Here is an 18,596-nt window from a genome sequence, read left to right as displayed (position 1 = left end):
AGTGCACGTTACGTATATTATATATTTTCAGTGCTGGCAGTAAACTGGCAGCAATTTCGGAACACGGCCATAGTTCTCAATGGCTGCGTTCAGCAGAAAAAGCTGCTTTGCAACTGTTGTAAAATTCGTGAGCCTGATTGGTGTATGCTCTTAATTTTGACTGAATCTAAGAGCATACACCAATCAGATTCACGAATTTTACAACAGTTGCAAAGCAGCTTTTTCTGCTGAACGCAGCTAATGACTCTCAGCTGATCACAGCTGATTCGTGTTACGTCACTGAATTATGTATTTAATTAACAAATATTGGTAAATAACGGATAATATATTAATACATATAAAAGTTTTATCGTGATAACATACATTTGCATGTATGTTCATTATCTATGTATTTATTCTAATATTCGTAATATAATTTTATCGATAATAATCATTTTATAGATAATAATGATAAGATTAATTTTATAGAGAATGATGTCTGCGATAAATATAAAAACACTTAGTCGTGAAAACGTCCTGAAATTTTTGAGATCGTTCGACACCGTGTTGACTGATTGTGACGGTGAGTAGAAATCGTGCGCAGATGTGGTTTTATGATAATGGTTCTGCAGAAATCATTTTTAGGAGTGCTATGGCTACGCACGACACCTCTGCCGAATTCGTCGAACGTGATGAATCTGTTTCGCAAATTCGGCAAACAAGTCTTTTACGTGACCAACAATAGTACGAAGACTCGTGACGATCTGGTGGAGAAATGCAGGGCTCTGAAATTCCAGGCAAATAAGGACGATATCTTATGCACTGCTAATCTGTCAGCTTGTTACCTTCAAAGTCTATCTTGCAAAAAGACCTATGTTATAGGTTCTGAAGGTAAAGCTTTATAATTTATGAATCATGTGCTGTAAAATATATTTCATTCATTTTACTTTTATGCAGCAATTGCAAGAGAATTGGAGCAAGTCGGTATCTCGTATCATGGAATAGGGCCGGATGTAATTAATCCGAATACTCCGTATTCTGCTTTTGAAAAAGATCCAGAAGTAACTGCGGTTATAGTTGGTTTGGACAAGCATTTCAGTTATCCTAAAATGGTGAAAGCAGCCACCTATTTAAATGACACTAATGTACATTTTATTGGCACTAATACGGATGAAAGATTTCCAAATTCCTCAAATGATGTTGTTATACCTGGTGGGTATCGAGATATTTTTATATATAGCTGCATTAATATATATAATATACATGATATATTTCCATTGAACATTTATAATTTTTCCAATGCAGGTACAGGAAGTCTAGTCAGATGCATAGAAAGCTGTGCAGAGAGAAAAGCGGTAATTATGGGTAAACCGGACAATTACATGGTTACGATGTTGATGGAACGATCTAATATTGATCCCCAGCGCACTTTGATGATTGGAGATCGTTGTAACACTGATATACTTTTTGGAACTCGTTGCGGTTTTATAACGCTATTAGTTCTGACGGGAGTGACTGCCTTGTCGGACGTTGAAAAATGGAAGCAATCCGAACAACAAGAAGAACGGGATCTTGTACCTAATTATTATATAGATGCGCTCGGCGATTTATTACCATACTTGAAAGAATTAGAATCTGAAATATCTTAATTTTGGGAAATTTAGCCACAAAAAAAAGAAAGTATGTACACCAAAATGTATTCATAGATCAAAGATTCAATGATAATATAATTTTTTAGGAAGAGTGTGCTTGGACATACACAACAAACTGTACACATAAATGTACGCGTGTACAAGATTATCCACTAAATGTGGCAAAACATTCTCAAAGTATTTCTACCAATTGTATCTAAGTCATTTACTCTTTTGTAAAAAAAAAAATTAATATAAAAATTAAAGATATATATACATCTTGTATATCTTTATCTCTCGATTTATTTCCTGCAAAAACATTTTCATTTTGAGAAAATGAACAATTATTAAGATGCAATTATTAAAAATGAAAGCGGGAAAGTATTTGCATATTTCGAGCATATAAATGGAAGCGTGAAACGAACACAAGTAAATCTTCCAGTTTAAATATTTCAACCCCATATTTATTTTGGCAATGTGCCTTTTTTTATATAAAAAAGTACACCTTTTTTTCGCGAGAAGAATGATATATTCGAATGAGTCTGTAAGGAATAATGCTTTAAAAAGATAGAGGCAGAGAGAAAGAAAGGAAGGAAAGCAAATTGGCAGGATGTGTGCAAAAAGATCGTGATAATACAATATATTATTCAAATATATGTATGATAATGATAAACTTAATAGATAGATAGCGAAAGAGAGAGAGAGAGAGATACAGATTCGTATAATCCTTACTCTTATAGATTTATAAAACTCATAACAATGAAATATATTCAACGCGTTATATCATTATGATATACAAGAAGCGCGGTATGTGTATTCATTTTGTTTGTTTTTGTGTTTTTCTCTTTTTACCTTCATGTATATCTGTGTATGTATCTGTATATGTTATTTTATACTTTCTAAGTTTAATCAGAGTCTTCCGATTCTCTTCCTAATTTCTGCGAAGAAGAGAGTTAGAAATGCATGCCTATATCTTACATAGACACATCAAAATATTGATTTCAAAGAGTTTGAGTCGTAAATTTTTTTAACAGCTAATCGTTAAACGGCTTCGATGCATAAGTATTAATAGCAAGACAGCGTAACATTCATCGCCAACATACGTAACGATCATAATGGGTAATATTAGAGACCCGTATCTTTTCATATTGATACAATAATCGGCAAGGATCTTCGTTAATCGTCTTGGTGTACTTGTACACATTCTCTCCATTTTTTCTCTTTTTTTCTCTTTTCGATATATTGAAATTTTCTGTAAATCACAGTTTAGTCACGATACGTCGAAACGATATAACGCATTTAAGGTACGCTTTAATTTATGTCGATATTGTATGAGGATCGATAAATAAGATATAAATAATTTAGTTTCTTGTACATCTCTCTTCGAGTCACACATTATATATAATAAATCTTTCACGAACTAAGAGTTTGATGCGATAATAACGCTGTTAAACAATCTTACGTTGGACGTCATTCACACATATATATAACATTTTAAATATTTTCTGCACATTTTTTTACTACATATAAAAATGTGTTGTCAGAATTTATTTTTTGTATAATGAAGAAAGAGAGAAACCGAAAAAAAAGAGAGAGAGAAAGAAAGAGTTATGATTTTTCTAAATACGTAACGGTAAAAGAAAAGAGAGAAATATGCTTTAAGAAGGCATATGATCGCTTTTTTTTATTGCCGTATTACACTATCCTCTCGGAGGCAAAATTTGTATTCGTTTATACACCTCCATAAGGATCTTGGATCCTATGGACGATCAAACATCGATACAGCCTTAAAAGGTATATATGCATTTCGATATGTGCGATTACTTAAGTATAATCGCCGTCGACTTACTGCAATCGAAAAGCTTATTTTTAAATTGCCTTAAACGCATATTTAAAAAAAAATTATACGCGTATAATATCTAGTTTTTTTTTTCAAATGTGCGCTTAAGACGTTTTTGATAAGTAAGCTCTTCAATTTTTTTTTTCTTCCGTAGATCGTCGTCGCGCTTCCCTCTCGTTCTCTATGAATTATTACGCATTAGTGATTATAGTCTTATAATTGGCACTCGCGTATTTGTAAATAATCGAACGATTTTATAACAAGAGGAATCAATTCCTCGTGACTTTTTTTTTCTTCAATCGTAGATAATTTAGATAACGGGGAAGAAAGCGAGATGATGATAAGAATAAGGGATCCTACGTAAAAACGCGATTCTGCAGTCATTCAATACTACTTTGGAGAACTGACGAATATTTTACTTTTTCGCTATATTTACATTATAACGCTGTATATTATAACGAGGATCAATAACGAGCAATCCTAATAACGAGAAAGAGAGAGAAAAACTTTTAATTTATAAGTATAGTATAAAATCAAAAATTTAAAGCGAAAATTTTATATAGCACTCGCTGTGTGTGTAGGATTTTTCTGATACAGAAACAAAAAGTTCGTATTTTATATAATAAGTTACGCCGCAAGTATATCAGTATTGCTGTAAAATGTTACTATAAATGCAATATTAATCAGAACGGAAATTGAGAAACCTAATGATATGCTGTATTTTTTTGTCAGTAATGACTTACGATTGTACAGGATGATTCAAATATATGTCACCAAACTTTGGAAATGTTATATTCTTCTGCGAGAAATAATAGAGAAATTTCTTTTATATGTTTTTCTATTTTTCGTCGTAAAAAATTGTTTTAACAAACTTTTATCGCCGCTGTCAATATTATTAAGTTTCAAGTTTTTTGATTGTTTAAGCTACTAATCGTAAGAAGCCAATCTTAGATCACTAGATAAAGAAAATATAAAAAAAAACAGGTACACTATATACGCGTGTATTGCAAAAAGGAATGAAATCAATAAATTATACTTTGTAAATTATGTATTTATAAACACTAATCGGTCAATTGTTTCATATAATCGAGCGACATAGATTTGAATTACTCTGTATCTTCTAATGTTAACTAAAACATAAAAATCTTCTAATGTTAACTAAAACATAAAAATCTGTTGTTTTCTTTCTGCTGGAATATCGCTGGAGTGACGCCACCGCGATTATTTATGATTGTCGACGAAAATCGAGCATTACTATCTCATGCTTTCGTGAAATGGACGAAATGGAGAGGATGCATATCATGCCTTCAAATATACTAATAGAAGAATATGTATGTGATATGCGTATTTGTGTGCGTATGAATATGCGTGTTTTATATATACAGGATATCCCAAACTATGGGGCTTGCTTGCTCGCTTCCCTTTAATTATGATTCGATTAAATTTGGGGCCGAGTTTTTCTCCGTATGCACCAAAATATCAATAAATTTCACAATCAAAAATTTAAAATATAAAATTCCCAATGCGAATTTAAAACTCCAAGCAATCGTAAATAGACGAATTCTAATTCAATGTTATTTCGCATAGAGACTCTATGATATGTAAGATTATTTTTTAATTCACAATTAATTAACATGGTTATTTTTTAATGTTGAATATTATAGAAAATGTATAAATAATTAGGGTGTTGCAAAAATTAAATCTTTATTCAACAAAAAAATAATCGACACCAGATTGAATAAAGATATAGATTTTATAGTCAGCGGGAAGCGATTTTTGCGACATCCTGTATGAGTACACACGTATGGCTCTTATGTACCATACACACACATCCACGTTTAAAGATTAACAAATAAATACAGATATAGATACACGCGCGTCGGGCTGTGTGTGTATGTGTGTCCAAACCGACGCGCCATAAACCTAGACCCGCATTTGTATCTCACACATTTAGCGTTCTAAATTCACAGTCTCAAATTCTCAATCTCGCACAACGTACAATATGCAATTCTCATTATGAGACAAATAAAAGCCCCCCAGAATCCCGCAACGACCGTTTTTAGCGTTAAATGCAAGATATAAATGCGAATCATAACGAATCGGTATATCGTCTTATAAAATAATTAAATGAAAACATTTGTACTTTAGCAGTATAGAGCAGTCATTTTTTGTCGTAGTTATTTACCCTTAATATCGTTATCTCTTCTCGTTTATATTATATTTTATACATATATAATATATGTAATATATATATATTTTTTTCTTTAAGAATAATTCCCGCCTCCCTTGGCACGCCGATATCGTTCACCGTTACCGTCATCCTTGTCGTCGCCCTCGTCCTCGTTTTTATAAATAGTGTATACGACGCTACGAATGTGTCGAACTTTGAAAAAAAGTTTCGTCAAAATTAAAGACTTCAATATCAGCACATTGAAATAATTTTTTTATAGTTGCGAGCTATAGCGAAATTGAAATATTTCTCGCGAATTGATCTTCAGATCTGCAAATAAATAATGATATATCTTATTTCTGATATAATTTCAAGTGAAGAGTCTATTTCAAAATTTTAATTTCAAACTTAATTAAACAGCAATTTTTCCTTTGTTAGATAAAGTCGTAAAAAAGTACGCGATGACTTTTGTATGACGCACGTCCGTACAGTGGCAAACATAAATAGGAATGAGTGTTTATTACAGCTTATTATCGAGATTTTCTTTGTGCAGAATAAGGTTTACTTGTATATTTTATTTTTTTAGAGCGTTTTAAATTGAAGTAAGTTTTTTTTATGATATTAATTTTAAAGAAACTAAGATGTTTGAAAATGTTTGATGAACACTGACATTTGAAAATGTCTGATAAACAAAAATTCAAATATTTTTAATTTAAGAGAAAGTATAGTTTTTTTTTCACTATTTATATGTTGACCACTGTTTACATATATTTCAAGCGTTTGATAAAAAAAATTATGAGTTAAAGTTTAATAACGAAATGTCAAGAATTCGAGGAATCATGTTTTTTTTCTCCAATTTATCTTTACGATATAAATTAAAGAAATTATGAATATAAATATATCTTTATGTACGCAGATATCAGATACAATTCCTTTGGACGATTTGTATTGCTGCTTTTACCTTCGAACAATCGCTCGCATTTTTCCTCATTATACGCCTTTAGATATATGTACGATGCATGTAAATTTGCGCAAATGCAACTTAAAGTCTTTTCTTGATACGAAAGTATTGTATAACAAAGCATTAATAATTTTTAAAATTACAAGCAATTGAAATTATATACTTTTCGTAAGCCAAATTTCATGAAAAATAAACATTAATTAATTTTAATTAATCTCAATTAATTTTAGATGGGTTCAGAAAAGATTTTCATCGCGCAAATTTGAAGTCATTTCGTACAGTTATGTATGTATACATATATTGCTTTTTAATGCGCATCGAAGAGAACGGACATACATAATGTGCGCGCGACAGCGCATGTAGCCGGAAATCGATATCAAACAGAAGGGCAATTATTATGTAACCTTAGCAACTGTACGGGCGGAATTCATAGAAGTATTTCCAAAACCATCTTGATCTTGATCAGCTTACTTTTCTAATGTTTGCCTTTTTTTACATTCGCTTGACTTAAATAGCACCTCCGACGATAACGTTGATATAGATTATAATCAATGTAATAATAAGTACAATCATAATCAATGTAATAATAAGTACAATCAATCTAATAATAATAATAATAATAATATTATTAATAATAATATCTATGTCAATAATAATTATTATAATCGTAATAAAATAGTTATAATGATGGTAATAATAACAAGAATAAACATATCGGTGATAATGATAATAGTGGTAGGAAGGGCAGCGATAATAATCAGATTTTAACGCAATAATATTATTAATGATAACGATATTGATTATGCCAACGATTTTTATAAGTATATGTACAGATATTATATAGCACCATGACCGAAATCTCGACTCTTCTCGAAACTTAAAGGAGACGAAGCGAAAGATCTCAAATTAAAATCAGAAAGTGGCGGAACGAGTGAGTCAAAGGACGGGCGAAAGGACTAAAGTATTAAAGGAATGGACGAATCTTGTGTCTCGCCCAAAACATGAAAGGAGAAAAAGACAAAATTGGAGATAGAAGAAAAGGAAAAGAAAAAAGAAGAACAAGATCGTCTCTTTTAATCAGTTTAACAAAGAAATGGAGAAAATGAAAAGACCCTTCAACACAAAATCTCGACAACAGGCGAAGGATCTGTAAAAGCTAGATGTTGGTGCGTATTTTTTTCATCTTTCGTATCGGCCAATCATTGCGCTACGAAAAATCGAAGAATCGTCGAAATCAAAACGAAGGGATCTTTCAGGACAGGTTTCCAAAGGTGAAGTATTATCGATTCGCACGCAAACGACCGGCAAGAACACAAAGGAACATTTTTGGCGCTGCTCAAGGATGACAAAGGACGATTGACCGGCGCCGTCACTAAGAGACATAGATAGATAGAAAGAATTATCTTTTTATCATAATAATACGATATTACTAATATTATTACTATGATGTTTGGCCGTTTAATTTTATGTATATATATATATATATATATATATATATATATATATATATATATATATATATTTAGCAACGCTTGCGTGAACATATCTTTTCACGATTGTTATCTCCTCGGCGAATAATTTACGTGAGACTAGAAATTTTGAAGAGTATGATCGCACATTTTTAATGAGAAAAAATTATCAATTCTGCGAAGAAAAGATTGCAATATGTCTAATTTATGTATTTATTTTTCTATCGTTTATTTTTATATTTTTATGTCTCTTCATTATATGTATATGTTTCTCATTTGCCGATACAGTGATGTAAAAAAAAAAACTAATGCTTAAGAGAGCCCTCGGTTCTCTACTTTCTCTTTTATTTCTTTCTTTTTTTATTATTTCTTTCTTTTATTTTTTTGTCGCTGGAATTCTTGATATTGGAAAATTACTGCGGAGATTTATTTTCTACAGCCTATCCTTCCAATTTTAATACATTAGAGACATCGATGTTGATTCTTTCCACCGGATTCCATCCGGTGATATTTTTTTCGAAATTTTATCTCTAAAATCCGGAAATTTTAATCAACAGTTTTCTTACCTCGCGACAATTGAATAGAAAGCGGAAACAATGATATATAACGATCAATAAACGCCAAGTTACGCATATTCGATTTACACACTGGATCACGAAAGAGTTTCCATTGCCGATTACGATGATTAGAATAAAAAAGCGAGAGAACACTACGTGATTGTTGCGCTGTACTAATCGCTGGTATAGTTTACCTACGATTCGCTCGACAACGCAATAATTAATAGCTACTTCTTTTTTTGTAATAGTTTCAATAAAATGTTCCTTTGCAATATACATATATATATTTCTCCCATATATGTGTGTGTGTGTATATATATATATACACACACACACACACATATATATTTATTTATTTGTATATATTTTCATATTATATTAAACGATGATATCCTCTTTGTCGAATATATTAATTAAGTATGATATGTTTATTCACAACTTGATGTGAGCGCTTAGAAAGAGAGAGAGAAAGAGTGAGAAAAAGAGACAGAATGACGAAGAGTGGAAAATTTTTTTCTTTCTTCCTCTAATATCGCAAGGACAGCATCTCCGATTTCTCGTTCGATTCGAGTGATAGCGATAATAAACCGGATTACGTTATTACATACTTTAAGTACACCCGGTATATAGATAAAACAGTGATATCTATATTAATAAACTTCTTTTTTCTTTCTTATCCCATGTTTCACGAATGAGTATTTCGATGCACTCGCGCGCGCGCACGCACCACACACATATACACACGCACGCACGCATACGCACATACCCAGACACACTGCAAGCATGCACATACACGCATACATACACACACAAGCATATACGCATATTCACACACGCATTGCGATTATATATCGTTATGCATTATACGCTAGTCATTGTCAGAAAGTTATTAGTGTTTAAAGTTTGAAGAGTCGGCCCGCGTTCGCTTCCAGATCGTTTCGCGCGGAAGCGTGACTCGGATAGTTTTCTGGACGTTGCATGTGCGCGCGGATATATTATGTACGTGATAGATGTACGCATAATTTCCTTCTTTTTTTTTTCTTTTTTTTCTTTCTTTTTCATCGGTATGTTTCAATTAAGGAACTTTAATAATCCCCGAATCGCCAATTGTGCGTTTCGGTTTTTTTTCTCACGCGCTTCCGTCCGGAACGGTTTCTCGAAACGCTACGCAGTGATATGTAATTATATGTATATATATGTATGTATGTGTATATATATATACACATAACTATATCGAAATATATAATTCGTTATTCTACTTGTCGAGTAATAAAAATAGAGATTGCATAGATTGAGATTCGTAGCGAATGCATCTACAAGGAGATACGTCTTATAAAGATATCCTCCCGAGCCTTACAACGTGAAATTTGTATATGCCTCCTCTCACATCTGTATGATTTCATTAATTACACGCATAATAAATACATAGTTGCTTAGTATGCATGTTCGCGCGTGCATTTCGTTATGTTTACATGGCCGTACAGTCACTCATCGTTCTTTCGGTATCGCAACAAATCAGAAATCGAAATCGGTGACATTTCGGTAAAAATTTAGTAATAGAAAAGCACGGAAAAATGTGTGCTTTGATATATAATATTTAACTTTATAAAGATAAAAATATGCGGAAATTGGAAGAATTTACAATTAGAATATATTCTCTTTCTTTCTTTCTCTCTTTCCCTCCCTCCCTCCCTCTCTCTTTCTCTCTCTAAAATGTGTAATAATAATTATATTATAATTACGCGTATAATTATATACAATATAATTATAAAATATGTAAGAGAGATAAAACTATCGCGAGATGTGATTTGAAATCAATCTCTGCGTATATCTGTAACATCAAAATGTCACCGATTCTGACTCTAGCAAAAGACACGAACGTACTCGGCGACGCTTAATACAGAGGGGAACACTTCGTAATCTTAATTTCTGATATGTCCGTTGAGTTGGTGTTGCTGTTGCTATGATGCTATCTGTATCATCTGGCCGATTTCCGTTCTAGCGAAATAACCCGCTCGAATGAGTGCTGCACGTTGTGTATTTGAAATCCTTAAACCTTAGATATGATCGCAGAAAAAAAAACAAAAAGACGACAAAATCTTGAGCATGAACGGATGTTCATGACATGATTTATGTATTTGTGCTTGGCCATGCGTCGTCGCGGCGGATAAAGCAGCCACCCGTTATACTTGACGCGACGCGAAAGATGCCTTCTTCGTCGATTGAGTATTTTACTGAGTACACGCTCGTCCGGAAACACACGTGCTGTATGCGTGTGGTATTGCCTGGCGAATAGTACAAAGCCGTTTCCATTGAATTTGAGCAAATTACGTCTGTCAATCTCCCCCTCCGAAAACTTGCACGAAAACTTTTCAAAGCTCCGTCCTATTGCGGCGGCTTTTAAAGATATAATCTCTTCTGTTCTCTTCCAATTATCTTTTGTCGGTTGTTGCACATTATTCAAGCGATCGAGATATTCTGGGAGCAAAATTAGCGAGAGTATCTCAAAAGATCGCCGTCGAAAATTCACGTAATCGCTATTTGAACTCGCCATTTGGATAATCGACGGTCTCGTGTATATATATTTTTTTCTTTATTTTTCTCAATTTTCTAATACAGCAAGCTTGTTACGAGCCTTTTATAACCAAAGATACTGGATTTCCCATTATTCTTTGAACCATCGAAATATCTCGACACATTAGCAGAAATTGGCGCTAATCATCGATAATCGTGGCTTTTCTTCTCTTTTCTCTTTAATTTAGCTATTATTCTTCACGATAGACTATATCTTCGATAAACGTATCATTCACAAAAACGATACGTCTCATTTCTCATTCCATCGCTCATTCTTCATTCACTTTTGGATCGCATTGTAATCATGTTTCGCCGTCTATGAATCAAAACGAATGGTTCTCTAGATATTCAGAGCAGTCTCGATAAGCGCTGGGCAACTTGGTTTCTTGCCAGTACCGAGTATCGGTATCATTGATCTCGAATTATCTTGTGCCTTATGTCTGTCAAAGAGACAGAAACAAAGGATCATTAAGAGCAATTTGTAAGTTTATTATTTTAAATGCAAATGAGATTCATATTTTCTAAACGTTATTTCATAATCATCATTGTGCCATAAATGACAAAGAGATAATTATTTGATGACTTTATTTTGCGAAAAAATATCTATATCAAAAAGATTTACTCGTGCGCGATCCGTTCGATCCTTACTCATTTATCGTTAGAGATCACATCGTTGCAAGTCCCTTAATCGATTAATTACCTCTCTTCATTGCAAGTCCTCTTCGCATTTGGGAATGTCGAATATCTCGGCGAATAGCGGCGGTAACTTGAGCTTCGTCCAATTTCTGCGGAACCAATCGAGAAGACTGACATGCCTGGCACCGAGTGCTCTTAGTTCGGGTATCCTCTGCGAAATACTGGTGACCGAGCCGCCTGATCCCTCGCTGGAAGGACGCGCCGCTTGCACTCTTAGCGCCTCCAGCACGCGATCCTGCAACCTCTGCACGGCCTTGACATCGTTCAATCCCGGTCGCTCACTTAGCAACACCGCCGCCGAGAACAGGCCCAGTTCGGTGTCCGTTAGTTGGTGGGCGTTCAGCGACGACGTGACTTGCATCAATGCAGACACGAAGTCGGGCTGTCAGAGTATAATAGAGGGAATTACGATGATTGCAACACAAGCCTGGTTTCTAAGAACGAACTTTATAATTATTGATCGTATTATGAATATCGCAAGAATATCGATGTTTGAAGGTTCGTATTGGTTTAAATATTCTCACAATATTATATTTTACTATTAAATGTTTTCGTTTTCAGAAGAAGTCTCAATCCTACCTCATACATCAATTCCAGTTGCTGTCGGGTAAAGTAGGTGCCATCTTCAAAGGTCATCGAATTGTCGGTTGTCATCTTGGAGATATGGCAGAGCCACACTTCGAAGAAGCCGACTTTAATCAGGATTAGCTGATCATCCTGCGACAGCTCGCAGAATCCTGGCGTTCGTTTTGCGAATTCCACCACCCTCTGTACAGACGGCGTCACCCTCGTAGCAAACTGCTGCCACAGCCAGATCCTCTGCGACTCAACTGTTTCTGCGGTTGAGGACGCGGCTTCCGGGTCCTCCGGGCTAGCGGGCTGCGAAGAATTACTCGCCTAATCAGCAAGATTACAAACAAACCTGCGAGATTTTCTGCCATTTTCAGCGGGGAAGTCTTTGCGCTAATGAATTATTAATAATTTCATTCCATACTAAAAAGATAGTACATAATGAAAATTTTTTTCTTCATTCAATTTGAAAAATTTTTATCGTGAATTAAATATATGTCTCTCTTCTACATTAAATATTATTGAATTCAACTGTTTGTAAGCACGGTTCTTATAATTTAGATCGGTTTCTAGATCGCAATGAATTCATTTTATTTATTTTTTTTTCTATAATATGGCTCACCGGTATTATCATGGGTTTTCTCGTGAGGCCTCTGGTGGACTCTTCCGTGAAGCCGCAGTGAGCGTGATGCGCCTGCGACACCTGATGAATCACGTCGTATACGGCCAGCTGTTTCACGTCAGCGTCCGATTGATCAGCCTCAACCACCGCGGCTGGCGGTACCCGCGAGATCGCGTTCTGGCTCTGGGTGTTATTGTTGTTGTTATTATTGTTATTGTTGTTGTTATTGTTATTGTTATTCTTGTTGTTGGCATTGTTGTTGCCGGTATCGGGCGTGGTGAGTTGCTGCATTTCCATGGCCGCCATCGTCGTCGTCGTCGTTGTCGTCGTCGTCGTCGTCGTCATGGTCGTCGCCATCGTGTCCTCGGGGCCGCGTTCCCTGGAGCGTTTCGGCACCCTGCCGTATCTCACAGCTGCAAAGAGACACGCATGACATTAATGTGTCTCGATATTTAAATTTGTCCGTAAATACAGTATTCAAAAACAGACGAGCGTTTGATGGTCTTTCGCTTGCGATCGATTAAAAATAGGGATTCTTGGCGAAAATTGCGCTTCAGGAATATAAATAAGACAACAGAATCTTATTAGAAAGCTGTGTTTTAAGACTTTAAATGAAAGGCCGTTGATAGATTATAAGGTTGCACGAGATATCAAGAATACTCTTGATATTGTCTTGCCTTGAAATTTCAGACAAAATTTTTAATTAGTTATCAATATAAAGATGATCAAGATTATTGATATTTTAAAAAAGTTAAAATATGTATATTTGTAAATTAGAGAACAAAATCACGCTATATTATATACGGATTTAAAAAAATTTATTTAATAAATATAAAAATAAATTAAAGAAATTTAAATTTTCGAAAATTTTTAAATAGCAATACAATATTTTTTCGAATATTGTCTTGAATCTTGTGCAACTCCAATAGAATATAACTAGAGAAATGAATTGAAAATCCACACGAGAATTGATTGCAATTTTATTTGTGACACGATAATAAGCAGTACCAGCAGAACGTGTACGTAAAACACGTAGACCGGTATCGCGCCCTGGAGAGAACTCTGGTGTTTAATTATGTACACGCCTGGCCCTTTGGTTTACTTTGCTCTCTCGGCATGGGTGGCAAGTAGATTTTGCATCACTGACGGCTAGAACCGCGATCTCCGTAGAATCCTGTTTGAATTTCTAACGGTGTCGTTAATCCTCGCAAGCTCGACAGACGCGCAGGGAATCAAAGCCAACTCGTCGACAGATTATACTTGGCACATATGAACATAACTCGTGAATTATGCCATAATCTTAGCGTGAATATTTTTTTGACTCTCGACGTGTCAAGAGAATCTCCGCTCTTTTCCCATACATCGTTATTTGTTTTAAAATCGATTAGATCAATCGATAGAATGTGTTTTAAAAATAAAAAAAAATGTAGAAGAAAATACAAATAAAATTTAAAAAAACTGATACGTTTTTAAGTAATTTTTTTAGAATTTTTAAATTACTTGACTTGAATTTCGTGGAATTAATTGATCAATAGACGTGTACAAATTTTGATTAGAAGAGATACTGTATTCCTTATAAAAATAGCATGTAAAAAAATCAAATATTCTTCTCGTAATCTTTTGAAAGAAATATGATGTGGATCAATTTTTTTAAATAAATACGCAATCTGCATTTCAAGAAATCTTGGCATATATTCGATAATATTGCTCAACGTTTCTTCAATACCGACATATTTTCAGGTTTATCGATTTTCTAGATGATGTGTAAAAATTGTTAATTGCTCTCACGCGAATACGGCACTTACAGTCTCTGGACATGCCGACGGCTAGGCACTTCTTGAATCTGCAATACTGGCAACGGTTCCGATTTAATCTGATGACGAGACACTTGCCGTCCCTCAAGCACCTGTATTCTATCTGCTTCTGTATGCTCCTCCTGAAGAAACCCTGAACAGGAAGTAAGGAAACACTATTAATAACGATCCCATACACCGTGTCCCGGGGTTAATTATATCGCCCCGCGTATAAAATACGACACTCTACGCCATTCTTTATAGCGTTGAGACTTCAGGAAAAGCGAGAGAGAAGTAACGGAAAACGCATTCATGGGAAAAGCAAGTTCTCGAGCGCATTCTTGATACGCATTATCGCACATTCCTCCAGATGTGAAATCTCTTGTAATCATACAATTTTATATGAATGATTAATAATTTCAAGATTGATAATTTAATACATAAAACGCACAATTGTATTTGTATATTGATTCTTTTTTTTGTTTTTATTATGCATTGTATTGTCTCTAGAATTATCGAATATTCCTGTAAATTATCAAAAATTTGATTAATTTTTCTTTGAAAGAACTTCATAATTGGCTATCATTCGTTACATGTTTTTATTTTCCTATATTAATTATTTTAACGATTCATCAAAAGTGAAAAAAATTAAAAAGTAGTTAAAATCTGCCGAGGTTCTTTCAAATAAAGCTCTATTTTTAAGGATACAATGTATGTATGTATTCTATGTATAAAATGTATGAAAAGTTGATGAGTTTTAGTAATTTTTTTGAAAAACATTAGATATTGATCTTTTTGACATTTTACATATGTTTTTATTGATGTTCACACAGTATGTCAGTATTTTTTAATCTTGGATATTTAACTTCTTTTCAACACGAGTCTCTGCACGTAGCATATTCGAAAATGCATAGTTCGACAGTATGACATGACATATGTGTGCTTTTTGTATATTTGTCTGAAATGAATAAATTCAGTCTAGTTTCATTTCACAGGATATTTTAGAGGTGCTGAATCCAATTTCATCAAACAAATTGGAAAATAACAATATAGCATCATCAGAATTAGATATTTCAATTTTGCTGAAATTTTTTCATTTCTTGAAAGTCACAAAAAAATATTAATTTTTTTAATTCTATTTGGATATCCTCAACATTCTATTTCAATATTCTCAAAAAAGGATTCCTCTATATTTAAAAAAAAATTAGTATATGAAGTTATTCGATCCATTAGTTTCCCAGCTATCACACCAACTTTGGAAACAGTATTTTGAGCTTGCAGACCCACATTTGAAGACACGCTATCCTATTTAAAGTCTTACAACTCTGTCAATTTCGCGAAATTTTCAGTAAAATTTGATAGACATATTTTCAGGCATCATATTTTCAGAAAATGTAAAGAAGATTTTTTTTATCCTCTAAAGCAGACTGGACTCTTATTGTAAAATAATAAATAATTTTAATTAATATTCCAACACTCAAGAAAGATACAATGAACCCTAATAATATAACTCGTATTTCAACTTCTCATGTATGTCAATATTATGTAAAAAACAGTTTACAGAGCGAAAAGTTCACTTGCGGAAGTAACGGAAGAATGGCGGCGATATATACGGACGAGTTGCGAGCAGTCGCGAAAATATCGGTTCGCTGGCTTATTATTATCGGTGCTAATTGATGAAAGGTATTCATAACGGCGTCGTACAACAATACTGACGTACATCCAATATCCTGGAATATTCGATGGGCCGGCTGCTCGTAATGCAACTGTCGATACTACTGGTAACCGATGGGGCGCGCGGCCTCAGCCTGTTTCTAAAATCGATACGTCATATCGCGCGTCTGTTTGTCTTCGTCAGCCGGATGACGGAAAAAGCATATAACAGCCATATAGTTATTAAAGCAAAACGGAAGACATGAGATAAATGTGCGCCGATTTTGGAAACGATAAATGTCAATTAATTCATACTCCTAGTCGGTTAAATTATAGTTAAACGATTAAATTAATGACATTTTCTGTTTTTCTGTCATCGATAACGATTACTCCGTCACGAAGAAAAAAAGATGTACATATTGTTACGAAATTAAAATTCTAAATCTCTGATTATAATTAATCTTATTTTGATTAATCGTTTTTTAAAATAATTTTAATAATACTATTTTAATTTATATCAAATAATTAAAGAGATAAAATGGAATTCTCTCAAGTGTACTACAAATTACAGATAAAAAAAAAATCTACGAAAAAATTGATTATATAAAATACAAAATACATATATTGAGAAATAAGATTTTTTTAGTTTACTAAATCTCGCTATATTATTGTAAAAAAATTTGTGCATCGCAGGATGCTAACATCGTAGAGCAATTATGGGAAAAAATTCTATGTTCAAATTGTGCAAGCTCAACAATAAATATTGTACGAGAAAACCTCCGATAAACGAGAAACGGGCAGCTCGTACCGCACATCGCTCGAATCAGTAGTAAAAACGTTGCAGGTCAGACAAAATGTAGTGGCGGACCGTGCAGTAGTAATAACTATGCGTGGACGGACAATGCCAAGCTGTTTTATTATTTAATCTGTCGCATTTAAAATCACAATTTATAGATATTCGCGTAAAGTTGATTTTATCAATTCGTATCAGTTATTAATTAATTACGAATTTTAATATTACAAATGAAAAATTAATCGAGAAGCTTGTTATAAATATATTATACACCAGTTTCATCTTTATCTCATTCATTCGCATAATTTCAATTCCCGATTCGATATATTAATAATAATCGCCATCTGCGTCGAATGTGCGCCCATTTCCGGAATATCCCGTGTATTCGCTTGATGCGTGCCTCGACATATAAATGTTAGAAGAAGCAAAAGCACAGATGCCATTCGCTCAATATTGGAAACGTGCCCAAGCGTCAAATTTTTTTCTCTCTCGCTCTTTTTTCAATCGGAGATTTTTTGATAAACCGCGTTTCTCTCTTCCTCTGCAACAAAAAACGAGCAACAAAGACTCACTCTTTCCTTTCAATTAATTTTAGGCAAACTTTACCACTTTTATTACTTTACAGAATCGTGCTAGGAAGCGTGTGTGTACGCCTGATAAAAGCGTCTGCCTGCGTGCATTAGTCCGCGGAACTCGACTCGCTAACGCGAATGCGAGAATGCACCACTTCACCGTTAACTCTGGCCTTAGGGCTTCCGCGTTTGAAATCTCAGACTTGCAGCAGCACGCAAGCGGCGAGAGATCCGTGCATCTCCCACGATGCTTGAGAGCCCAGTCTATTCCAGCAGTAGAAAAAAATTGATAATTTTTAAGAATTTTTTTTAAGACTATTTTAAATTGATTTCTCTGGCGTTTTACATAAGATTTTATTGATGTTTCATTGTTGTATGACGGTATTTTTTAATCTTGAATATTTTTTCGTTTAATACGAGCAGAGCGTGTTCAAAATGCATGTTTGATGATGTGACATGCTGTTTCTCGTATGTAGTTGTCTGGAATGAAAAAACTCGGTCTAGTTTTATTCCGTAAAATATTTTTGGAATACTAATTTCATTAGAGCAAAATAAAAAAAATAATAAAGTAATGTTATTTAAGAATAAGATATTTCAATTTGCTGAAATTTCTTGAAGATCAAAAAAAGGATTAAATATTTATTTTTTTAAGATTCTAATTAATTTTAGTATCCCAAAAATACCCTACGGAATATAATATAAAACTAGAGTTTTCT

At 33.8% G+C, this 18,596-nt stretch overlaps 2 protein-coding genes across 8 annotated transcripts in view; one reads left to right on the top strand and one right to left on the bottom strand.

Moving 5' to 3' along the window:
* Positions 1 to 85: 85 nt before the first annotated feature.
* On the top strand, positions 86 to 1,895 carry LOC145962129 (glycerol-3-phosphate phosphatase). 5 transcript variants are annotated; one of them, XM_083083011.1, is made up of 7 exons: positions 86 to 371; positions 469 to 562; positions 625 to 870; positions 937 to 1,191; positions 1,285 to 1,334; positions 1,404 to 1,659; positions 1,718 to 1,895. In XM_083083011.1, exons 2-6 carry the CDS (start codon positions 472 to 474, stop codon positions 1,626 to 1,628), a joined length of 867 nt encoding a protein of 288 aa, XP_082939137.1. In that variant the 5' UTR covers positions 86 to 371; positions 469 to 471; the 3' UTR covers positions 1,629 to 1,659; positions 1,718 to 1,895. The 5 variants fall into 5 exon arrangements, with proteins under 5 accessions (XP_082939137.1, XP_082939136.1, XP_082939135.1 ...); XM_083083009.1 differs by having other exon boundaries at positions 142 to 309; positions 1,285 to 1,659; XM_083083008.1 differs by having other exon boundaries at positions 142 to 371; positions 1,285 to 1,659.
* Positions 1,197 to 18,596, bottom strand: part of Eip78c (Ecdysone-induced protein 78C) — a 78,167-nt gene continuing 60,767 nt past the window's right edge. For 2 of the 3 annotated variants that reach the window (XM_083083006.1, XM_083083004.1), the window contains 5 exons: positions 14,875 to 15,016; positions 13,070 to 13,482; positions 12,457 to 12,774; positions 11,882 to 12,259; positions 1,197 to 11,621 (listed from right to left, as the gene is read on the bottom strand). In XM_083083006.1, the coding sequence (XP_082939132.1) occupies positions 11,888 to 12,259; positions 12,457 to 12,774; positions 13,070 to 13,482; positions 14,875 to 15,016 (1,245 nt within the window). In that variant the 3' untranslated portion in view covers positions 1,197 to 11,621; positions 11,882 to 11,887. The remainder of the gene's footprint in view (positions 11,622 to 11,881; positions 12,260 to 12,456; positions 12,775 to 13,069; positions 13,483 to 14,874; positions 15,017 to 18,596) is intronic. The other variant, XM_083083005.1, reaches the window with a different exon arrangement.

This window comes from Camponotus vicinus, unplaced genomic scaffold (genome assembly GCF_025532165.1).
Source record: "Camponotus vicinus isolate PSW18456_S1 unplaced genomic scaffold, iyCamVici1.0 SCAF_11, whole genome shotgun sequence".
In the NCBI taxonomy this organism is placed as follows: domain Eukaryota; kingdom Metazoa; phylum Arthropoda; class Insecta; order Hymenoptera; family Formicidae; genus Camponotus; species Camponotus vicinus.
Note: the sequence above shows the minus strand (reverse complement) of the source record. Positions and strands in the feature narration are given on the sequence as shown.